General features: G+C 41.3%; 1 protein-coding gene and 1 long non-coding RNA gene across 3 annotated transcripts in view; one reads left to right on the top strand and one right to left on the bottom strand.

Moving 5' to 3' along the window:
* Positions 1-25,667, top strand: part of LOC137571493 (uncharacterized) — a 116,024-nt gene that overhangs the window by 12,713 nt on the left and 77,644 nt on the right. The window lies entirely within an intron of this gene.
* Positions 1-25,667, bottom strand: part of INPP5D (inositol polyphosphate-5-phosphatase D) — a 167,269-nt gene that overhangs the window by 80,127 nt on the left and 61,475 nt on the right. Inside the window, exons 3-9 of one of the 2 annotated variants that reach the window (XM_068280692.1) lie at positions 23,869-24,016; positions 22,463-22,625; positions 19,445-19,585; positions 7,733-7,820; positions 5,584-5,664; positions 3,389-3,460; positions 1,179-1,302 (exon numbers count right to left, since the gene is read on the bottom strand). In XM_068280692.1, coding sequence (XP_068136793.1) covers positions 1,179-1,302; positions 3,389-3,460; positions 5,584-5,664; positions 7,733-7,820; positions 19,445-19,585; positions 22,463-22,625; positions 23,869-24,016 — 817 coding nt within the window. Of the gene's footprint in view, positions 1-1,178; positions 1,303-3,388; positions 3,461-5,583; positions 5,665-7,732; positions 7,821-13,041; positions 13,400-19,444; positions 19,586-22,462; positions 22,626-23,868; positions 24,017-25,667 lie in introns of those variants that run through there. The other variant, XM_068280693.1, reaches the window with a different exon arrangement.

Here is a 25,667-nt window from a genome sequence, read left to right as displayed (position 1 = left end):
AGTACAGAGTCCATGGCTCTCTGACTATGCAACATATGACCTTTTGAGGGACAGCAAAACAGGGAGAGTGCCATTTAGTCCAGCCAGTTACAGAGAGGTGTGGTCTTAGCCAGGGGCATATTATTATACTAATTATCCTTGGTTTAACATATGGTTTATTAGAAGTTTCATAACAGTCATTTTTACTGTGAGAATGAGAAACCAGGATGAACATAAGAAATTAATACTCAGCACATTAGGAGCCCAAATATATTGAACAACAGTTATACAATATGCCCTATAAGCTCATGGCTTAGGGCCTAGGCATACAGCCTCCAACAGTTGCTGGAAAACTCAAGTCAGCTTGGCTTTTTGTGGTTCATTAGTAAAATTTTCTCAAGAAATGGAAGAACATGTTCAAATTTAGGCCAGGATCTGTTCTTACAATTTGCGCTTATCTTAAACACTGATTGGTGGTTATGGCCAATGTTGAGGCTACCTGTTTGGTGCCTCTGTGTCCCTTTAGACACGTTATGCCGAATCAGACTAAAATGGTGCTAAAAATTTGGGTGCACCAGGCACCACCATAGGCCATAATATGAATTACGGCTATAGCGGTGCTCAGTAAATAATTTGGGCGCTGTCAAAAGACAGCACCCAAATTATGATAAAAACAGTGTAATTCGGCCGCCAGCCCAGCAATAGCTTGAAGTTGAATTGTGTATTACCCGAGTCAACGGTGGCCTGGAGGGGGAAATGTAATTAACGCCGCCAGGAGTTTTGCAGGAGCAGGGTGAGCTATTTTCCTGCTTTACCCTCCGCCCAAATTTCCTGGTGCCTTCATTACATGTAATCCTTTATGCTTGGTACACACAATGCAAATACCCATCTGATCGATGGGATCGAACCAAATATTTCCGGGATGTCCAAATAGCTTACAGTCAATAACAGGATAAATTTTGGGAAGTTATTGGACGATCGATCTGTAATTGATCGGGAGCAGTTAGAAAATGTACACAAGATGCAACTTCCTATCAGATTGCCCGTCAACCTGACTGAAAATTGCATTGTGAGTACCCAGCATTAGACTTTTATTGTGGAGGATGACTAACTATGGTTGAAAATGACAATCGTCAGAAGTGAATTCTAGAAATGAGAGAATAAAGGTTTATGTAAATCGTAAGTACAATAAAACATACTTTTCCTGCTGTGGTAGCTTTTATCATCTGGGCCATCTTTTGCCTTCTTGATGACAAGTTTTCCTGTTTCAACATCAACTTTCAGATGGGTCTTCTGGGATATTCCCAAGTAATCTGCTTTCACCTACAACAAAAGTGCATTTCTTTTCATTTTGTGTTCATCAGTTTTTTGTTCTCCTTTAGCTGCTAGTGGTTCTAGGTCACCATGCACTATTTGTGTAGTCTGTGGACAGTGTTACACTGAACTGAATCGTAGTGTATTATGATAAGGGGTCAGGCTAGCGAGTACTAGATCTTGTAGCAGGTTGCACTAATGTGTCGCTGGTTGCTATAAGCAACATCTGGCACATCCATATAAAGAAATCTATCCAAAAATGCAATCTTTTTATGTAGGATGAGACAGAGGTGATTGGAAAATACTGTGTGGAGGGTTAACTAATTTCCTAAGTCCTATTCTGAGGATTCACAAAGGGGAAGTTCATTGTGTAATCTGCATTTCCTCCTGGGTTCTTCATTATCATCAGAATATGTATTAACTGTATTATCTGTATTAACAAAAACAAACAAAAAAAAGATTGGCTCAATCAATATTCAGACCAACATAAGCAGCACAAACACTCCCTTTCACTTATTGAACCTGTGAGTAAATAGGTTTACGCTTCTATTCTGTCTAAGGGAAGACTGGTTTTTATGAGCAGTATGACCGTTGCTCATCCCCTTTCCCTCACACACATTTTGAGAAATATCAGTGTTACTTTCAACCTGAAAAAAGATAATCATTACAGCAAATCAGTAAGTAGTCATGGAGCTGTCACACAGGCAAATGAGTCACTAACATTTGGAAAACAAGAGTGAAAGAATAATCAAAGATAAAAGTCGACAGCAGCTAGTTGGTGCAGTCTTTTGCTAGTGCTAACAGCTAGTTGGTATTACTGATCTAGTTGGAGCGATCATTTGGTTTAATGTGTCCAGGATTGTGGCAAGATTGTTTTATATGAGGCAAGCCAAAAGAATCAGTACAATAATCATTACTAGTCAATTACCCTATTTAAAAAGAGACACAATGAACAAACATGTTTTGGATTGCTAACCTTTTATCAGGGACTGGTGAGCCTGGTTATTTCTGGCTGGCAAAGGCAATAAGGAGTAATCTGCAAGGTGCCACGTCCCATAGACTTTACTATCCCTTCCCCCTCCCTAACCCTAACCCTCCTGCCTATGCATTTGTCAGTGAAGATAGGAACAATTGACAGGTAGGTTATTTCATCAGCGCACCCACCTCTTAACCTGAAATGATTCATTAAAGGACCACTACAGCAAAAAAAGTAAGCACTTAAAATCTGACAGAATTACAGGTTTTGGACTAGTCCATCTCCTCAAGGGGGATTGGCAGGGTTTTCTTTGTTTTCAGAAGCATTCCCTGAACGGCAGTTGCTAAGTCAAAGGGCCAAAATAGTGAGTAGGGAGGCTGGCTGGTATCTTACTATTTTGACAGTTAAACTGCTGTTCAGGAGATGTTTTGGAAAGCAAAGAAAACCCTGAGACTCCCCTATGAGGAGATGGACAAGTCCAAAACATGTCAGTTCTGTAAAATTTTATTGCTGTAGTGGTCCTTTAAGGGAGTAGATTTTGGATAAGGAGACAAGGGGAATAGATCACATGCTGCTACCTTCTGTTTTGGGAAGGCCAGGTCTGGATATACATCACAGGAGCCTATAGGCACATATGTCCTGGCACCCTAGACTTCGCTCTCTATGAATCTACAAACCCCCACCGAACTGCAAGTGTGCTGGCTGGCCCAGTTGTCACTTCTCCCTTACTTCCCCTGGTCATCATAGGTAGCCCTAGTCATCAGCTGTCGCTTAGCATTAGGTAGCCAGAGGTAGCCTCAGTATTAAGTAGCTAGTGGTGCCCCCAAGTGAAGGGAGGTCTCGTTAGTTGAATGCTGAGAGCTGGGTGCCTCTCATTCACGCTCTGCTCGGGATTTCTGCATGAGGAAGGAGGGAGGGGAGTGAACCACCTTTCCATCATCAGGCGCCTGCAGGCACGTGCCTACAGTGCCTTAGGGTAAATCCCGCCCCGACGATGGCAATACTGCACTTTGCAATGCTTTTGCTACTGGGCTTTTTGGTTCCATTTAGTTGACTACATAAAACCCTGGTAGTCTTGAGTCACTGTACCTTAGCTGTTAATCTAGTAAGTAGCATTACCTCAAATATGATTGGTGGTAAAAGTGACCTGCGATGCTTCACTTGAGAACCTTCCATCAACACAGTCTTTACCTGAAATGAAAGCAGTGTTGTAATATATTAAATGCATACTTATTTATCATGGTGTACCGTTTTCTTTTTTTTTTATCTTATCTGTACAACTGTCCATGTATGGAAAGCGGGGCAAGCTAGCACTTACTCCATGCAACAGAACAGCCCTAGTTCTAAATCTCAGCAAGGACACTATCTGCATGGAGTTTGTATGTCCTTTCCATGTTTGTGTGGGTTTCCCCCAGGTGCTCTGATCTTGTTCTAAAACATTGTAAGGTGAACTGATCTTCCCCCCCCCCCCCTCAAAAAAAAATTGTCTCTAAACTGAGGTAGAAAGTGAGTGAATTGTTTAATGCACTCTGTAGTGCACTTAGTATATTATTGAATATTAAAAAAAAAAAACATTGGCCAATAAAAAGATTTAAAAGCCCCTGTACTACAAATGTCTTCACTCAGTGGAGACCATAAAACACTGCCTCTGTATTGTGCCACTGGGCTGTTAAATATGCTTGAATTGCAGCCATTGCAATAACGCCGCACTCACATGGTCTCTTAGGCCCTGTTCACATCACAAACGCGGATGGCCATGCGTGTGGAACGCAACGCATGCAAACGCATGCTATCCGCGTTTGTGTGCGTTGCGTGGCTGATCCCATCACTGAAAAGTGAATGGGACACCCATGCGTTTTTGCAAAAAATGCGTGCAGCATGCGTTCCTGGACCGCACAGGTCCGGAACGCATGCAGTGTGAACATCAGACAGTGCACTCTATGCACTGTCTGATGTCGTGCGTGTCTGCCTCCTGATTGCGTTTCCAAAACGCGTCTGGAAACGCGTGCAGTCTGAACGGGGCCTGAATGTGATGTGTACAATCGAGCAGTTCAGAGCCAGAATGATACATAGCTACCTTCACAACACAACTGACTTGTGGGGGTTTTAAAATGTAACAAATAAGGAGTCTAAAGGTGGCCACACACGATACAATAAAATGATCCGATTTTACAGTGATTCGATAAAAACGATCGTATCTCTCGAAAAAATCGAAAGCTTTTTTTTTCATTCGACTGAAAAATACAATCGGATTTCCCTTTTTTTTCTATTTAAATCCATCTGGAATGCCATATATTTCTCTTCAATTTCTACTAAAGATTGTATGGTGTGTGTTGGATTGTTAATTTATTAATATACACACCCTAGCAATTTTCTCTAAGTTTCCAATCAGTTTTATCATAATTGAGGAAAAAGTTGTACATAGGTGTGTGGTACATTGGTCATATTTTTGAAATGTTACAATCAGTCAGAAAAATTGCTTGCAATTCTTAAATTGAACAGATATTTAAAAAATGGTATGGTGTGTGGCCACCTTTAGTATAACCCAACAACACAGCCAAAGTCCCTTTGCGCAGTATATCTGCAATACTGTTAGCCCTAATTTCTTGATCATCTTCACTCCCTTGCCACGGCACGTGGTTACACCTCCTCCCCTCTATTCCCCCTGCTCCCGCGAACGCAGTAGTTGGCATTTGTAATATGTGCACGCCCCTCTACATCCACACCGTGCATATAACAACTGCCTTTTACATATATTTAGATATATAGCTGTGTCTTAACGCTAACACAATTGATTACAAGTACCTTATTATTGTAATGCTCAATCATATTTTTAAAATAAGTTAATTTTAGTATATTGTATATACATACATCCCAACTTTTTGAGATGAGAAAGAGGGACATTTAAGCTACGTCCCTCCCACACCCCTGTTCACGTCCCTATCACACCCTTAGTCACGCATACCATAAAGATTTCATAAGAAAAATATGTTGTTTTATAATTCAACCCACCCTGGTCCTTTCTATCCTGGTTAATTTTCCTTCATATTAACATTTTAAAATTAGTAATATATCAATTTAAAGGATGGGAATAAAGTTTAGAGTCAATCAAACACATTTTTTAACAGAGAAATATATATATTTACATAGAAAGAGGGACAAGGTCCTGAAAGAGGGACAAATGAGGAGGAAAGAGGGACAGAGGGACAGGGCTCCCAAAGAGGGAAAGTTGGGAGCTATGTATATGAGACATAATATAAAAAAGCACAGAGAAGAGTAATGATGTGAGTTGCTGGAAGTATTGTGTATAGCACCTTTTCTTCTAAGCTGGAGACCATGGAGGTGAGCTGGGTAAGTTTACTCATCATGTTGCTCCCACTGGGGTCAGCAGACAGCTACAAAAGAAAGAGTATGAACACCTATATGTACATACTGTAGCCTCATGAAAATATAATATACTCTATAAAAAGAACAAACAAGTAAAATATAACTCAATAGAAAGAGCATGAACACCTATATGTACATACTGTAGCTTCATGAAAATATAATCTACTCTATATAAAAAAAACAAGTAAAATATAACTCAATAGAAAATATGTATGAAAATATAATGTACTCTATATACAAAGAGCAAGCAAGTAAAATATAACTGCAATAGAAAGAGCATGAACACCTTTATGTACATACTGTAGCCTCATGAAAATATAATCTACTCTATATAGAAAGAACAAACAAGTAAAATATAACTGCAATACAAAGAGCAAGAACACCTATATGTACATTCTGTAGCTTCATGAAACTATAATCTACTCTATATAGAAAGTACAAACAAGTAAAGGTAGTTATCCGTTAGCCGGGCACATCCGGCAGGTGGCGCTAATTCCATTCATACAGGTGGCGCTAATTACATTAACACTTCACGTAACAAAAGTGTTAATGTAAGCGATTGTATTTCGTTTGAAGTGACTGTCTCGCTGCGGCCAAATGTATAGTAAAAACACAGTGAGTGAAGGGAATTAAAATGAAGCCGGCGGCAATGTAACAGATTAAGCTGCCGGCTTCGGCTCTCACTCTCCTCCCCCCTTGCCCTCTCTCTGCTATACAATACTGGCAGCCGGCAGGGACATGCGTGTCCCCCCAGAGTCGTTCGTCGCAAGAAAACAAGCAGGATTCCCTGCCACGACGAGCTGTGCTCGTCCATACCGCTAAGGAGGTTAAAGGGAACTTTAACAGAGAGGGATATGGATGTTTCCTTTTAACCAATACCAGTTGCTTGGAAGTCCTGCTGATCTCTTTGGCGTAGTGGCTGAATCACACACCTGAAACAAGCATGCAACTAATCCAGTCTGACTTCAGTCAGAGCACCTGATCTGCTTGCTTGTTGAGGCGCTGTGGCTAAAAGTATTAGAGACACAGGATCAGCAGGAGAGTCAGGTAACTGGTATTATTTTAAAAGAAAAAATCCATATCCTTATCAGTTTAGGTTCCCTTAAAAAAATTTTTTTATCTGTCTCTCTCTTACAATCATCGCCATTGTGAGCATTGTCTTGACTCCAGAGTCTAGACAGGGCTGTCCACAATTCTCACCTCCTGCCCTTATACTTATCATGCTGCTTCTCCCAGTAGTCTGCTCACAACTACTACTCACAAAGGTCAGTTTACGCAATGCTTATAATTCACCTTTCATTTATAGATGCAAAGGATGCAGGAGGGTGAAAACCACATTATTATATGGTGGCCACACTTGTTGTTGGCGAGGGTCATGGAGGCCACATTATTATACGGTGGCCACATTTTGTTATTCGTGAGGTGGCGAGGGCCATGGAGGCCACATTATTATACGGTGGGGTTTATGGTGGCTACACCTGTTATATGACCCCCTGGCATTAGGGGTCTTTATGAGAGGAGGGGGGTGAAATAACCACTTCAGAATTTAGCTGGGGGGATTGTAATGTTAGTTATTTCCCAGCTACCACAATTCCATTTGCACATGTCCTTGAAACACAATGCTGGTGTGACTAGAGAATGCCAGATACATATTTCCCCTTCAAAGACACATATAATTATTTCCCTAATAGCCTGCTGGCCATCTATGTTTTTATGAGAGAAGACACATCATATTTGAAAGGCAAGCCATCTCCTTCACCCCAGCAGGAGCACGTAATGTACCACTCATTGTTCAACTGTGAACTTTTATGATGTCACTATATGTTCATCTATGCATGTGTACACGCACTATGCACTATTAAAGCTACAGTGGCAGACTTTTCTGCTTTTCCCTCAATTTGTTTGTGAACCTTGGTCTGCTTGGAGCACGTAGCCACTGCTGAGGGTTTACAGTTCTTGCAATAGCAAGCATCCACACACCTATACTGTGTGCCTGTCCTACCTCCTCTACATGCTGTATAAGGTATGACTTTATTTGGAACATTTTGCTATGACAATGCCTGAGGTGAAACTCACAGGAGATCGCTGCCGGAATCCAGGGGAGAACTGGGGTTCAAACGTGCTCTGTAGAGACTCCAGGGCTGGGAGGGTGCGGGTCACCTCGCTACACAAAACAACACATGCATTAGCCTAAAGACAAGCGCAGAAAACACAGGAATATTTGCTATTTTTAATTGAACTCGTTACACCACCTCGCAAATAATGAAATAAACATTGTTTCCCTTAGCTTGACTTCACTTCCCATGTTGATATATTTAGTGCTGTCAAGGCAGAAGGAGGAGCAGTAACACAGCGGAAGGGAGAATGATTCAATTACATTTTTAATTTGCTAATTTTTATTTTAGTAATACAGTAGAGTCTTGATTATCCAGCACCGACTGGGATTGGCTGATACCGGATAAGTGTGCTCTCTGGTTGCTTGAGACTCAATGTTAAAAATAGGCCTTGCTAAAACAGTACTATAGCCCACTCTATATACTGTACATAACATGATCTTTGTATCCACAGGTTCTAATAATCTAGTCATACCCAGAGTACACCTGGATACTTTTTGTCCCAAAGCCTTCTGTCATGCTGCTCCTATGTTCTGGAACTCCCAACCACAGCAGATCAGGACAGCGCCATCTCTGGACGTGTTTAAATCCAGACGGCAAACCCACCTGTTCAGTTTGGCATTTGCAGAAGTATAATATTTGTTGTGTTAATACTTCATCCGATCCTACTACCAATTTCTGAATCTGAGAGAGCCTAAGCGTTTTGAGTCCTATGGGAGAAAATCGCTATAGAAATGTTATTGTTATTATTGTTAAATGTTAAAATACAGTAAGTGAAAGTATATTAACCTTGGGGGAGCCGTGGAATCCAGTCTTTAAGCACCATAGAGCCCACTAACAGCCTAAGAATTTGGCCTTCACCACTGTGAGTACTGTCCGTGAATTATGCTGGTTGGTTGAGACTGCTGGTGGTTAGTTGAGTACCAGATAACTGGGAGTCTACTGTATTATATGTTCCTGAAGTGCCATTTGCCATGTGAACCACAAGCAATTCCGGGTACACCATCCGATGTACATGGCGAGAATAAAGATGATTTTGATCATTGAATTGATTTTGAAACTGCTAACCAGCTTCTATACTGCAACCATAGAATCCATCCTCTGCTCCTCAGTCATCGTCTGGTACGCGGGTGCAACGGCCAGCGACAAACACAAACTGCAGAGGGTCATATCTGACGCAGAGAAGATCATTGGGTCTCCTCTTCCACCTCTCGATCTCCTCCACTCCGCTAGGATGATGAAGAGAGCCACCATGATCTCCTGGGACCCCTCCCACCCAGGCAGTCGCTACTTCGAAATCCTCCCGCGGGGCCGCCGCTACAGAACCTTAACATCCAAAACCACCAGGCGGGAGAACTCCTTCTACCCCCAAGCGGTTCGGCTGCTTAACGCCAACCTTCCCCGTCGGGGCCTGCCCACTAGCATGCCCTAGTGCCAGCACTCGCCGTCTGCCGGCCCGGGTTCCCAATGCGCCTGGGACTGTTATACGAGAAGGACAGATCTATACCTCTACTGAAGTCTTGCTACCTGTATAAATTGGTACTTGTATGTGTTTTTGTGTCTGTCCTCATACTATGTCTATGCCATGTGTACCACAAGCAATTCCGAGTATGGCCCTGCCGTACTTGGCGAAATAAAGTGATTCTGATTCTGATTCTATTAGGGACTTTTTGCAAAAAGATGGACATGTATCTATACCCATAATACTGCAGAATACCCCTAATTACATGCCTAACAGAAAATATACCACCCTGTTACCCTATTGTATAATGATGGTCACTAATGATCCAATCTTTTTCATCCAATTTTACTCCAGGTAGTATAAGGGTAAATTGAGTGAATATATTGAATGGAGAATTTAGGCAGTTCCCTTATATTACATAGAAATGGTAAGATTGGATAAAAAAGATTGGATCATCAGTGGCCACCATTACACTATCCCTTAGGACTTGGCTATATTATTGCCAAACTCCGTTGCTATCTCTTCTGGAGTCCATTCCCTGCTGATACCTGAGTTTGGCTACACTGTAGCCGCGCTGATAACCAATCCGTGTTTTAGGCTACATCATAGTCATACGATCATATCATAATCTAATTACGATTACACAAAACTGTGCGTACTTGTTTTCATTTACAGCAATACGTAATTACAATTTAGAAATTCAATCCATTCTATGTCATCCATTCGTAACTCACACATTTTTTGCGTAATTTCGTACCAAATTTAGTGGTTAATAACAAAGCCCCCATGAATGCTCTCATCACCAAAATTACTATGTTAAGGGGAACAGTGGGAACAAGTCAAATTTCTCAAAAAAAAATACCTTGTAGAGTTTGAGAAAATTGATTACAAAAATACAAAGGAAAAAGGGTTTTTGAACAAGTTAAACCAGTTTTCCTTTGCATTTTAAAAATAGATTTTTCAAAGATCTTTTTGAAAAGTCCTGTTAGCAATTACTTACTTAGCAATTTTGGTGACAATAGCATGAATGGGCGCCTTGCTATTACCGGCTAACGTCGGCACAAAATTACAAAACAAAGTTAATTATGATTTTTCCTGACATAATTAATTATAATTGCAAAATTATGATGCAAAATTACGATTATGCAAAATCTGTGCTCATCACTGCGCAATATACTGTAAGTACCCAGTGCCCAATAGCCACTAATCTGCATGGCTAGTAACTAGCACCACTGCACCTGTGAATTTGCAATTGTACTTAAATCTGATGTAAATCATTGGGATCTGCAAATTTCATGCATGGGGAAAAAAAATCCACAGCTGTGAAGGTTAACTTCACACATCCTAAGCATTTTCTCTTTGACAATCTCTAGCTACTGTGCATAGTGTATGAAAATTTTGTGAGTGAAAACACAATTGCGTTTTCCATGCAGATAGGAGCGAACCTCTCTCATAGTTGGTACTAGTTACTGATGTATCCTATTCATCTACCTGATTAATAACTGCATTGTCACACATTGTGGGCCTTTGTACTGTTTTAATGCAGCAGACAACCAATGTGCAATGGACATGCCTAACATGTTCCTACTGGAAGATGAAATGACCTAGGATAAAACAGGAAGTGGAAGTAATTCATTATCATTATGAAATTCTCAGGCTGGTTGTGATCATATAATGATGTGTCTTCTCCTCCACTTGTTATTATTTCCTACATGACTTCACCTGTAATACAGAATAGGAAGCTGAACTTATACACGATCATGGGATTGATTTACAAGTCTCTGACTGGCTAGTCATAATCACATGAGCAAGTACAGTATCACTTTTGCTTCCTGTCCTACAAGATTTCAGCTATAAGTGAACTCACATCATATAAGTTGATGATCTCTATTGATGGCTTACATTACCATAAGAAAAATACTGTTTTTACTGAAAAAGTTAGTGATGACATGTGGTCTGTTTAAAAACAGGCCCACATCACTATAACCCATGAGGCTTCCCAGCCAATTGGACATAGGTATTGTTATACCGGCTAATGGCAGTTACTAATTGTCCAGCAGTGGTTATACTAGACAGTGAAAACCATGAATGGACAACAGGTCTGAGCCTGAACACAGTCAGTGGCGGAAGCAGGAAATTTGGGCGCATGAGGCAGGTGGACAAAAAGGGCGCCGCCATTCACTCCCATAATAAATATCGTTTAATGGGCGCCCAACAGGAAAAAAGGGCGCCGGAGAAAAATAACGTTTTACAAGCGGCGCCCGGATATTTTTAATGTTTTATAACTGCTTCTCATGATTACACATTATTTAATGATTTATAATTTTTTAAACATTATTTTTAAACGAAAAACAGTACAATATTTTTTTAAAATATATTTTTAAACGAAAAACAGCACAATATTTTTTTAAAACGTTATTAATGCTTATCACAGGGGGGTCTTAGGTTTAGGCACCACCAGGGTGGTCTTAGGTTTAGGCACCACCAGGGGGGGTCTTAGGTTTAGGCACCACCAGGGGGGTCTTAGGTTTAGGCACCACCAGGGGGGTCTAAGGTTTAGGCACCACCAGGGGGGTCTTAGGTTTAGGCACCACCAGGGGGGTCTAAGGTTTAGGCACCACCAGGGGGGTCTTAGGTTTAGGCACCACCAGGGGGGTCTAAGGTTTAGGCACCACCAGGGGGGTCTTAGGTTTAGGCACTACCAGGGGGGTCTTAGGTTTAGGCACCACCAGGGGGGTCTAGGGGTTAGGGGTAGGTACAGGGAGGGTTCTGTGTGAGAGTAGGGTTAGGTATAGTTTTAGTAAAATTCTTATTAATCTTTTATAAAACGTTATTATACATTTCACTTTTTAAACAGGGAAGATTAACGTTTTTACAATTGCCGATTTCATACACATTATTTAATGATTTATAACTTTATAAAACATTATTTTTAAACAAAATATAGCACAATTTTTTTTAAACGTTATTCATGCTTATCGTTTAAAACCCTGTGCCCTTTTTTCCCGGCACCCTTTTTTAACGTACGCATCAGTGGCGTAGTAATACGGGATACAGAGGTTATGACTGCACTGGGGCCCTTGCGCTAGAGGGGCCCTCCCTCATACAGCAGTATTAGCTCTTTATTGGTCCTGTGCTGGTAATAATCACTCTATAGATGCTTTGAATAGTGGTTATCATTAACAAACTGTACCCCATTCCCTTCTTGCACCTCTGTGATTGTCATTGGCAGGTTTTGGTGCGCCGTATCAATCGTAATGTATAGAGAGCTTTGGGGGCCCAATGTAAAATTGCGCTCCTTAGCTACACCACTGAGTACTGTGAATTATATGCTTGGGAGATGTCTGAAAAAGGGAGAGAGGCAGTATATAATAAAAAAAATCTAAATTAATTTAATGTTATTTTTCCTAAAACGGGTACTGGAGGTTACAATGTGCTTTTCCAGTGGACATAGCATTCTGAACAGCTGTATACATGTTTATGATAATTGAGTTTGTGGTAACCAAGAAAGGTTAGAAAGGAGGTGAGGCGTCATGAAAAAGAGGCGTGTCTCAACATTTAGCAGGTGAACATATTATGTAATTCTATAGTTTGTACTCCTCTGGTAATATCATTGCGGTATTCTGACTTAAACATGATGTATAAACTACATAGAGACTAAGCTCACAGTGGGTGACATACATATTTATATAGAAGATGCTGAGATCATGCATTTGTGACTGGAACAGATTATATAATCGCAAGCAACATGGTGAGGTGAATGGTTCCAAAATGGATTGTAGGAGAAGAGATGCAGCACTTCCCCTTACCTCAGACAGCTGCCACTGAACTTGTGCGCCCGTTTCCCCCTCCTCTCCATACCTTTCCTTTGTGCCTTGATGCCTGGCTGTCTTCCCTCTGCATTCAGTACAGTAGGAGGGAGGGGACAGCTGGGAATGCTTTCACTGAAGCAGAGGGAAGATTTCATTTAAACGGAAGAGGTTTTTTTCAGAGAGATGAGAGTTCTCTATTCTGTAGCTGTGCATTGTACTGAGGAACAAGCAGCAGAACAGTCACTGGCCTGAGAATACATGTTCTTTTCTTCTACAGGGACTGAAGCAGCCACTGAAGGGCGAGTCTGTCCCAGATGTGCAGACTGAGAGGGGAGGAGGCTGCATCGCTCTTGTCTCTTTCACACAGCTCTGTGCCGCATGTTCGCGTTTAATGCAAAAATGAGAAATTCACTAACACTTCTGCTTATCATCATTATAGTCTATTTAACCTGTTAGAATACCTCATATGTAAGCCAAAGTAAACTAAACAGCACGTTAAATAATCTTGTATTTCTGATTGCACCAGCCTGGTGGACCTTAGTCCTTTTTGTGAACAACATGGGTTTTGTTCATTTAAAGTGAACCTGAGGTGAGAGTGCTATGGAAGCTGCCATATTTATTTCCTTTTTAACAATACCAGTTGCCTGGCAGCCCTGATATTCTATTTGTTTGCAGAAGAGTCTGAATTACACCAGAAACAAAGCATGTAGCTAATCAAGTCAGTTCTGACAATATTGTCAGAAACTCCTGATCTGCATATGCTTGTTCAGGGTCTATGGTTAAAAGTGTTAGAGGCAGAGGATCAGCAGGATAGCCAGGCAACTGGTATTGCTTAAAAGAAAAAAAATATGGCAGCCTCCATATCACTCTCACATCGGGATCACTTTAAAGGGCAGAGATGTGGCAACCCATAATAATTTATCATAGCCCATCTAGAGCTCCCAGCTGTCCCCTGTTCAAAGGGAAAACAGAATTTTGCCTTCTTAAAACAGAATGTATTTGCAATAATTAAGGTTCGAGTGAGCTCCGAGGTCTCCAACAGTGCATCACTCCTGAATATGCAAATCGTTCCTTCAGAGGGGCTGTCCTTCTTTGGAAACTAAATCCCTCTCTCTGGCCTGTTTTCCTCCTAATTAGTCCATATTTTAGGACCGATGTACAGTTCTGTAAAAATATACGCAATTTTTTTTTACAGAAAAATTTGTTTAATTGACTCTAAACTTTATTCTCATTATTTACGTATATACTTGAATACAAGTCGACCTCCTGTATAAGTAGACTCCAATATTCAGCCCTCTTAGGGCTGATTCACACTACGAGAGCTTTTTAAGTGCTAGTGATTTTGAAAAGCTCTTGCTACTGCAATGCTATGGGTGATTTTTACAAAATCACATCGCTTCAGCGTGAACACACACATAGTATAACAATATCAAGAGCTTTTAAAATCACAAAGCGCTTAGAAAAGCTATTGTTGTGTGAACAAGCCCTTAACCTGGAATTTCTTTTTGACTCAAGTATAAGTCTACCCAGCAAAGTGAATGGTTTCACCTGTGAACCAGGAGAGGTTAATGATTGCACTGCATAGAGTATTGCAGCCATTAACACCTCCTGTCCTATAAGTGCAGCCAATAACTACTCCAGACCCCCAAGTGCTGCAATTATTCACTCCTCTTCCTGAAGCCCAGTATTTCCCCCCTGCTTCTTTCCTTGTTAATTGTTGTGGCCAGAACTTTCAAGCCTGTGTTTTCTTAGCTTTTCCTTTCCTCAGAGTATCACTTACCACTGGGTAAATTGCTGTAAATGGGAATATCACTATTAGTACACACATTTACTTAGTGTGCTCAGTGTTGCTCGTGACTTGTGTACAGTATAAGTCGACCCCTGTACTTTTATGAGGTGAATCAGATCTAAATTTCTAGACTTATAGTTGAGTATATACAGTAAATTTATACATTTCTTATTTTCAAATGTTAAGATGAAGGAAACCTAATGATGATAAAAAGGACAACTGTGGTTTGAATGATAAAACTACATTGTTGTGCTTCTGGATTGTTTTGTAATATGCATGATGAGGGGTGTGGCAGTTTACAGGATAAAGCTAGCCATACACTATACCAGCCTTTCTCAACCTTTTTACCCTTGAGGAACCCTGCACATACTTTTTGGATCTCAAGGAAACCCCTGCAAGTAATTTTTGGAATTCAAGGAACCTCGGCATGGTCTTTAAAGGCTGATGTCCTTGTGTCCTTTATTACAATTCTTTTTACAGTACCCCCTATTATAGTGTGCTTGCTATCATACTTTCACCAACCCCCACGATGGGGAAAAATACCAAGGAACCCCTGCAGATTACTCAAGGAACCCTGGGGTTCATATGGCGCACCTAGGTTTAGAGGACAAAAACCAGGGGAAACACATATACATATATATATATATATATATATATATATATATATATATATATATATATATATATATATATATATACATATACATATATATATATATATATATATATATATACATATATATATATATATATATATATATATATATATATATATATATACTAAACCTGGTGCATCCATGGTGAAGGGATATCTTGTGGATTATGTCCCCTTTGTACCTCATGTCCCCTTGTAACTGTAGTGTCTTCCTGTGTCCCCCATGTGTCTGCCTCTGTCCCCCTTGTGTCCGCCTTTGTCCTCCATGTGTCTTCCTCTATGCCCATTTGTGTCCCCCTTGTGTCCTCCTCTATGCCCCTTTGGGTTCTCCAGTGTCCTCGATTTGTCCCCATGTCCTTCTCTGCATGGGCACAGTACAGGGAGTCTGTGAGAAAACGCGGAAAAGCCGCCGCAAGTACTCAGAGTAAGGCGGCTGATTCCACGTTCAACATGGCAGCTTGCGCGCAGGGGCCTGCATTCACTTGCCTGACGGAACGCGGAGAAACCGCCGCATGCCCAGAGAACAGGGCGGCGGATTCCGCGTCCGACGCGGCGGTTTGCACGCATATGCCTACCTCTGTCAGTACTGCTGAATGCGGAGAAAACGCTGCACGCTCGGACAGCGGTGCGGCGGATTCCGCATCTAAAACAGCAGAGGCATTACAACACATGTGGCTGGGACTGATAGTTCACACTGGTTCAGAAGGACGCGTGCGCGCGCGGAGAGGCAGAGCATTTATGACAGCCAGAAGGGTGTCAGCTGACCAGGCCGGTCAGCTGACAATTCTTTCAGTTCTCATTGGTCCAGCACTTAGGGGAGGCGCAGGAGAGCGCTGGTGTATATATACTGGGTGCTGGTCATTCCTCTGGTGTCTGGCGTTGCGATCACTACGTGGTAGCACTCAGACCTTGTCAGTATCTGTGTTACATTAGACCAGTTTCCTAGGTGTTGATGATCAAGGAGCTCACACCTTAGTCTAGGAATTCTGTTATCATTTGTGTTATTATCTAGACCAGTTTCCAAGGTGTTGATGACCAAGGAACTCACACCTTAGTCTAGGAAATTCTGTTATCATCTGTGTTAATATTCTAGACCAGTTTCCAAGGTGTTGATGACCAAGGAACTCACACCTTAGTCTAGGAATTGTGAATTATTTGTTATGACCTTCTGCTTTCCTGACCATTCCTCTGATCTCTGATTTTGTACCTTTGTCATTCTGATACTCTGTTGCTGAACTCGGCTAGTCTTTAGATTCCGTATCTCTCTCCTGTCTTTGTACCTGATCTGCCTGTCTGTTGCCGACCTGGCCTGTCCGACCTCGAGAACTATCCTCCCCGTCTGGAGATAGTTCACAGACCTGTCAGTGACACTTCACTCTCTGGTCCTTCCCACTCTCAGCTTGGCTCCGCCCCTTGGGGAGCATCAGGCCATTGGAAGGAATCTGTTCTCTGAGCAGTATCTCTTACTGAACTGTACCCCTTTACGGGGATCCTCCTCTAAGTATTACGGTTGCATCAAACACTCATATTACTCAGGTGTCCAGAGGTTAGTGATATATCTGATTATCGGTGATACTGCAGATCATCAATAATCGGGTATATATCTGTATTCTCGGTGATACTGCAGATCACCGGTAATCAGATCCTCTCTGTGTTACACCGATCGTTACAGAGTCCCCGACATTGCGGCCGGTTGGAGGTTCGTATTGGCAGCGTTCACAAGTCAGGAACTCCCTGCATTTGGACTTTTTTTCCCCACTTTTGGTGGAGGAAAAGTTAGTCTTATAGTTTAAAAAATACAGTATATGAACTCCAATTACTTATTGTGGGATAGTGATCTTCACATTTGGTTCTTTGTCCTCTGTGCTGTTTATACTAGACTTTAATTCCTGTTTTGTATACAGCACATAACTGACCTCTGCACCAGAACTAAAAGGCATCTCTTTGTTCCGTATAAACTGGCAAAGAGTTTAAACTTGACAAGATTTTTTTTAACACCACTTTACTGAAGTGACAGTGACAAGAGGATTTGATAATTATAGAAATAATGTTAAACATTTTATTGTACAAAAACTACAAAACTGAATATTAATTGATGCCCCCTGTGATGTAACTGACGTATCACATTCTACATATTGTTTTGTATTATTTCACTGTGGTTTTCTGGTGATAAATTGCAGTTAAACCAAATCTGAAGTGAAAATAAACTTATGATATAATGAATTGTGTAGTACAGCTAAGAAATAGAACATCAGTAGAAAAGAAAAGTCTTGTATTGTTTTCCAGTGCAGGAAGAGTTAAAAAAAACTTCAATTGTTATCTATGCAAAAGACCTTCTCTGAGCTCTTCAACCCACAGGGTCGAATACAGTCCTGTTTTCTGAAACAATTAAACAGCCAAGAAACAGTGAGAGACAGTTTGAGATAAGGTTTTATTGCAGGCAAGTTCAAAGGTCATTATTTCTGCTTTGTTTTATAGCTTAAAAGACAGAGGCCCATATGCAATTCCCTATTTCTTCTGAGTTTTTCCCCAGGTGATATTTTTAAACTTGTAAATAAAATGCCTTTTAAGCTATCATAAAGCAACAAAATACTCAAAATAATTTTGATAGCACTTTTTTACCTACTTTTTGGTACTTTTTTAGTTGAAAAGTGCTAGAAAGTTATTTTGAATCAAAGATGAAAAATTATCTCCTAGGAGAAAACTGAAAATAAAAATATGAGACTCTTTTCTTTGCTCCTAATGTTCTATTTTTTATCCGTACTACACATACAATTCATCATATCATAAGTTAGGGTTTTTGTTTGCTTCAGGTTTGCTTTAAGTCAAAAACAGATTCAGCTGATCAGATAGGGATATGCTGGGCCATGTCCTTACAGGGATAGATTTAGCTCTAAGCATGAGGCTATGTTTACAGTAGTGCGCTGCAGTGCAGCATAACGGCCACCGGTTTCAGCATGAAACCTATTAAAAATCTATCCAACCACATCATTGCACTGTTCGATGCAGTACAACACTATGGTCCGTTCATCTGCTGCCATTCTCGACCAACTGACAACCGATTCAATCAATTTTGCCTGAAGGTTGACCGATCTGACATCATTTGGAGCATCGATTTGTAGCAGATAAAATGTCCACCTTATCTCCCCAGCAGATGTATAGACACATTATCTCCCTCAGGGTTTGTGCAGCTGTATGTGCTGTATGTGTCTATTCTGCAGTGCCATGGAAGATGCTTGCACTAATGCATTATTAATAATAATTCATTACAATAAAAAAAATTCTCCCTGTGTGATATATAGTGCTGGCATTATCAGCAAGATGGCAAAAAAACAACAACAAAAAAAAAAAACAGCAATAGTCACCAATGGCAAAAATGCAAAAAAAACCTCACTCATATGACCCTGCAGCAGAGTGCGCCGACAGAGTCATATACATAGTGCTGCCCCCCTGCAACGCACAGAGAGTGGGTTCAGTAATATGCACCTCTCATTACCTGTACATGCAATATGCCTGAAGTAACACACAGAGAGTGTGTTAAGTAATATGCACCTCTCATTACCTGTACATGCAATATGCCTGAAGTAACACACAGAGAGTGTGTTCAGTAATATGCACCTCTCATTACCTGTACATGCAATATGCCTGAAGTAACACACAGAGAGTGTGTTAAGTAATATGCACCTCTCATTACCTGTACATGCAATATGCCTGAAGTAACACACAGAGAGTGTGTTAAGTAATATGCACCTCTCATTACCTGTACATGCAATATGCCTGAAGTAACACACAGAGAGTGTGTTAAGTAATATGCACCTCTCATTATCTTACATGCAATATGCCTGAAGTAACGCACAGTGCGTGTGTTCAGTAATATGCACCTCTCATTATCTTACATGCAATATGCCTGAAGTAATGCACAGAGTGTGTGTTCAGTAATATGCACCTCGCATTACCTGTACAGCCCTGTGCATAGAGTCATCAGAAGCTTCTTGAACTGTGGGAGTCCCTGAGCTCCATTCCTCGCCATCTCACAGTCACTCGCTATGTGGAGACACAGGTACTGGCGGATGGCCTGTAAGTGCTCTTCTGGAACGCTGTGCAAACAGAATCATATCAGCCATAAAATAACTTTCATGCCTTTAATATGTATATTAATAATAGTATGAGCAGGGAGGCGTGACAGTGTGCATAATACAATAATAATAATGTGATTGGACTCTGACAGGTGCAGAGCAGTGGTGAACTAGTTGTTAGTGTAGGCAGACTTATTATGAGGCTTTTCATCACATGATATGTTTCTATTACCAAGGTTTTCTTCAGGGCTGCTTGTTTTAAAAATCCCCAAAATTTGAGGCAGGGGTCACACTAAAGTGAATCACGCATGGTTTTCCTGTACCAGCCCATGTTTGGCTGTCACATGTGCATGCTTGTTATTATTTTTGTTATGTACAGCCCTGATCACTGCTGATGGTTTGTATGTACAGGCACCTTCATGCACACAGTACAAAAGAGGAAATGGAACGGTACATAGTCAATATACAACTGACAGATGCACAGTGGAAAGTGTGATTCACTACAAGTGAACAAATACTGTGCACAAGCGTACAATACACTCTGTTCTGGCTAACAGGTCTGTTTGCTGCTGAATAGAGGACCTATTACAGATGTTTCTAATCTGTAGTACTGTACACATAGAGTTAAATCTTTTATATAAGCAAATGTTTGCTAACAAAATAACAGGGACTGCTGTTTTATTACACATTACAATAATAAAAATACTCTTTGTTTGATAAATGCATTCAAATCAAAAATAAAGTAATTTAAAGTCAGAAAATGTCAGTGTTCTAGAATACATTTCATCAGTTTCTGACTATTTCCTGCACCTTAAAGAGAAATTTTTAACCCAGGCTTGAACTTCATTCTAATGAGTAGCTGATACCCTATTTCCCACAGAGACACTGAAGCGAAAAAAAATAATCATATAATGATTTGTATGTGTAGTACAGCTAAGTCTAATATTGTTTCCAGTACAGGAAGAGTTAAGAAACTTCAGTTGTTATCTATGCAAAAAAGCCATTAAGCTCCACGACTTTCAAAGTCACAGAGAGCTCTGTCTTCTGAAGCTTGTTATCTCAACTGTCAGTCATTGTATTGTTTTTTCTTCTGCACAGGACAGGTCAATAGTTCACTGGCCTGCTCTGTAAAATCATTTAAAATGCTGAGTAGTGTGTAAACTGCAAATATTAGAGAATGATGCAATGTTATAAAAAAAAACTATATAACTGAAAATAAAAATATGAGAATATTTTCTTTGCTTCTATATTCTATTAATTATCCGTACTACACAACCAATTCATTATATAATAATTGTTTTTGCTTCAGTTTCTCTTTAAGTCTTTAACTTTCCTTGAATAGATCATCAGGGGTCTGTGTGGCTGATATTGTGGCAAAACCCCTCCCACAGTGTGATGTCATGACCATAGTCCTGAGAGTTGGCTGTCTGTGAACCTCAAAAATAGAATAAATACCTGCGCCTTCAATGGTGAATACCTTGACAATTTAATAAAGTCGTCTCATAATAAAAGAACATAAAATAATACAATCCATTAAAATGACACTTCATGCACACACACATACAAGTTCAATTACCATACAGTATCCAACAGTCTTTCCTATACCTCTCCTCATTGCATTGTGGGAAACAACAACTTTTTCCAACTACCTGGCAACTGATATCTCCCTCTTTGCATAGAATTCTCAGATCACCTGGCAGAACTAAAGCTGTCACCATCAGTGATAAGTTTAAGGGTATAAACCAGGGAGAGGAAATATTTTACAATAGGCAAACACTTACTAAATGATCTATAAATTAATATTTTAAAAATAAGGAATTTTATTCATTATGTTATTTTCACTATAGTTCCTCATTAATTACAACTGTACAGGTGGATCAGTACAGCTGGCCATATGCTTTAAACCTTTATTATATATTTTTGTCCACTGTAAAGGTACAATTTTTCAGCAAAGAATCACTTGAGCGATCAGATAAATGCACTCAGAAATAAAATGTTATAACATATTGATTATTTCACCATCAGCAAACCAATCTGTACTTCCTACCCACCACAACCCATTATAAAAACAGAAGTCTTTGAGGTGCCAATGCAATCGCATTTGTCTGATTGCTCTGACAACTCTTTGCTGAAAATTGGGCCATCAGTGGGCACCTTTAACCCATTAGCAGCTTCAATAGAGTTATGTCGTTTGAGATAAGTGCTCTACTTTTGCCCTCAGTCGGCAGAACTTGTTGTGCTGTAAATTCTTGGAATGCTTTCATGTCTCTCTGCTAGCAGAGGATATAGAAACTGAAAGCAGAAGTCCTCTGTTATTGTCTCACAATGGCCATAAATACACATTACAGCAGTACTAATTAGAAGCAAGGATATGTAACAAATAAGAAATAAAAATGTGCTAAAATAAATAAGCCTGGAGCACTTTCAAGCCTCAAAATAAAGTGGCTGCTAGAGAGTTTAACCGTGTTCTCTCACAAGACTGAACCGAGGCATCTGTTCAGGGAATCTTCCCAAAAATGTTTGTTGAATCTGCATCTCCCCCTCTTTTTTTCTTTTTTGCTAGAATGTGATTGGAGGGCAAGGCTGGCAAAGGGGGCAAAATGGCCCAAAGAAGTTGGAGGGTGCATAGGGTGGGAGATATGAATGTCTCAGTGTTGCCTGTGGGATAGACAGACAGAAGACACAGAACAACTGAGTAAACAGTACAGCAGAGTGAGAAGGAGAGACATTGCATTGGATCAGGTGTGAGAGTGAATATTGGGTGAATGGATGAGGCAGAGTGCATAGAAGAACTGGTCCAAGGATGGGTAAGGAAGGACATTATGTAGATGGAGGCAACAAGACATAAACCTTCATTTCTAGCTGTTATGCAGGACACATAGCAATCTATACATCTACCTGCGAGTATCGATGTCCTGCAGTCTCTGCAACAGCGTCTCAGATAGAAACAGTGAACTGTTCCCCATACAAGTCTTCTCTGTGGTAGACATGCATTCCTTTCCTTCTGATGAAAATAATGTAGATGTAAAGTTCCTTGGTGGCACGTCTGGTGGGGCCGCCTCTGTGAAGATATACACAAGGTATAAACAATTACGGTGGATAGCTTCATGGAGGTTGGCATTTCCAAACACACACAAAGGCTCAAGTGTCATAGTATAGCATCTGCTTTGGTATATTTCCTGGCATTAGTAAATATTAATGACAATCTGTGAGAGTGAGACTTGATTTTGGCACACGATAGCAGTGCTCAGCTGTCATATTAACAATCTTACATTTGGCTGGCCAGTGGTCGAAGTATTGGGTATGCGGCGAGAACGGCACTCCAATCAGTGCTGAGTTTGGCTTCATTGTAGCCAAAATGATAGAGTGACAAAGTGACAACAATAAACAGGAAGGTTAGTGTTAGGAGTGGAGACGGGGAGGTTAGTGTTAGGAGTGGAGACAGGGAAGTTAGTGTTAGGAGTGGAGACGGGGAAGTTAGTGTTAGGAGTGGAGATGAGCAATGTTAATATTGGGAGTGGAGACGGGGGAGGTTAGTGTTAGGTGTGGAGACGAGTGATGATAGTGTTAGTGGTAGAGACAGGGGAAGTTAGTGTTAGGAGTGGAGATGGGGGAGGTTAGTGTTAGGTGTGGAGATGAGCGATGTTAATATTGGGAGTGGAGACGAAGGGGGTTAGTGTTAGGTGTGGAGACGAGTGATGATAGTGTTAGTGGTAGAGACAGGGGAAGTTAGTGTTAGGAGTGGAGACGGGGAAGTTAGTGTTAGGAGTGGAGATGAGCAATGTTAATGTTGGGAGTGGAGACGGGGGAGGTTAGTGTTAGGTGTGGAGACGAGTGATGATAGTGTTAGTGGTAGAGACAGGGGAAGTTAGTGTTAGGAGTGGAGATGGGGGAGGTTAGTGTTAGGTGTGGAGATGAGCGATGTTAGGAGTGGAGGCGGAGATGTTAGTGTTAGGAGTCAAGAGGGGACAGTTAGGATTGGAGTAGGAGTCAGTGTTAGGCGTTAAAAGGGGGAAGGTTAGTGTAAGAATAGGTGAGAGGGAGAGCATTTGATGGGATGTTGCCAAAAAGTAACTTTAGCAATATGCTGCACCAAAAAAAAAGAAAACAAAACAACGATAACAATGTACTGTTTTTGGGTTGCCTGCTGAGAGCGCTGTAGGTGGCTGCTGCTCTCAAACACTTTGAGTCTGACATCCTCCCTTGGGCAGTAGCTTTCCTGGGTTGCAATCTATGTAGCCTTTGCATGAACCCAGACCTGGATAAATAGGCAGGCAATAATTTACAAATAAGCAGCATCTTACCTTGCTCATCATCGGGCTCTTCAGGTCCTTCTTCCTCCTGCTGTACAGGGTTCTGTAGGTGAGTGACAAGTCCAACATTCTGCTGCCGGTAAAAGTCAATCAGTTCCTGTAGGTTGTTGAATAATCGCATTGGGACACCCTCTGAAGCCTGTGGAGGAATCATATACTTTGCATTAATACTGAGGTTCACAGAGTGGATAAAGAGCTGCTTCATGCTTAGGTGAAAATAAAACAGAATCAGAGTAAACAGAACCAGTACAGAAATAACTGTTCTAATCCAGTTCTGTATCATTCCTGAAGAAGAAACTGAAAGTCAATGAGAATTGATACAAATCTAAAAATAAGCCAGATACTTACCTAAGCAGAGGGAAGGGTCTGGGTCCTATTGCGCCTTCCCGCTCCTCTTCTGGTCCCCTCCGTTAAGCGATGGCTCCCTGTTTGAATTCTCCACCGCAGGGGACTTTGGAAGTCTTCAGGAGCCTCCCAATGACAGGCGGCTCCATACTGCGCATGTGCGAGTGCGCAAGAGAGGGCGCTCGTGCATGCACAGCATGGAGCGGCCCGGTCTTCGGGAGCACTCGGACTTCCAAAGTGGCAGAGAGAGCAGTATTTGACCAAATTGGTCAAATATGGCTACCGGGGGAGCCAGTGCTGGAATGGGGACTGAGAGAGGAACAAGAAGGCTCTATACTAACAGTGTTCCCCAACCTTGTCCTCAAGACCCACCAACAGTGCATATTTTGTGGAAATCCAGTAGTTAATCAGCACTGCTGAGACACTAATTACTCCACCTGTGAATGTGAGTGGTAAAACATGTACTGTTGGTGGGCCTTGAGGACAGGGTTGGGGAACTCTGCTCTATAGGACCCAGAGCCTTCCCTCTCCTTAGGTAAGTATCTGGCTTATTTTATTTTTTTTGTACTGATTCCCATTGACTTTAAAGGGAAGGTTCAGGGACTGTATAAAAAAAAAATCCAAATCCACTTACCTGGGGCTTCCTCCAGCCCGTGGCAGGCAGGATGTGCCCTCAGCGCTGCTCCGCAGGCTCCCGGTGGTCTCCGGTGGCGAGCCCGACCTGGCCAGGCCGGCTGCCAGGTCGAGCTTCTTCTGCGCTCCAAAGTGGGTGTCACTCGTGCGCGCTGACGTCATCGGACATCCTCCGGGCTATACTGCGCAGGCTCAGTAGTTCTGGTATCATAAATGGTATCATCCTGATATAAAACTTCTTGTATTTTGTACTAGTGTCTATATTTGGTGTACAGCATTGTCTATATTATTATGTGCCACGTGTTTGTTTCTTACTTTGTACAGCACCACGGAATATGTTGGCGCTTTATAAATCAATAATAATAATCTTTGTAGACTTTGGGGAAATATTTGGAAATACAGACTGAAGAACATAAATCTACAACATATGTACAAAGAAATGTTTATCGTAGATGTACAGAAGATAGAAGTGGTAAAATATTTACTTTAGGCCCCGTTCACACTGCACGCGTTTCCAGCCGCGTTTTGGAAACACGTGCAGGAGGCAGACACGCACGACATCAGACAGAGCATAGAGTGCACTGTCTGATGTTCACACTGCATGCGTTCCGGACCTGTGTGGTCCGGGAACGCATGCTGCATGCATTTTTCGCAAAAACGCGTGGCTGTCCCATTCACTTTTCAGTGATGGGATCAGCCACGCAACGCACACAAAAGCGGATGGCGTGCGTTCGCATGCGTTGCGTTCCACACGCATGGCCATCCGCGTTTGTAATGTGAACGGGGCCTTAACTGCAGCTTTACTCAATATG

This window comes from Hyperolius riggenbachi, chromosome 4 (genome assembly GCF_040937935.1).
Source record: "Hyperolius riggenbachi isolate aHypRig1 chromosome 4, aHypRig1.pri, whole genome shotgun sequence".
In the NCBI taxonomy this organism is placed as follows: Eukaryota; Metazoa; Chordata; class Amphibia; order Anura; family Hyperoliidae; genus Hyperolius; species Hyperolius riggenbachi.
Note: the sequence above shows the minus strand (reverse complement) of the source record. Positions and strands in the feature narration are given on the sequence as shown.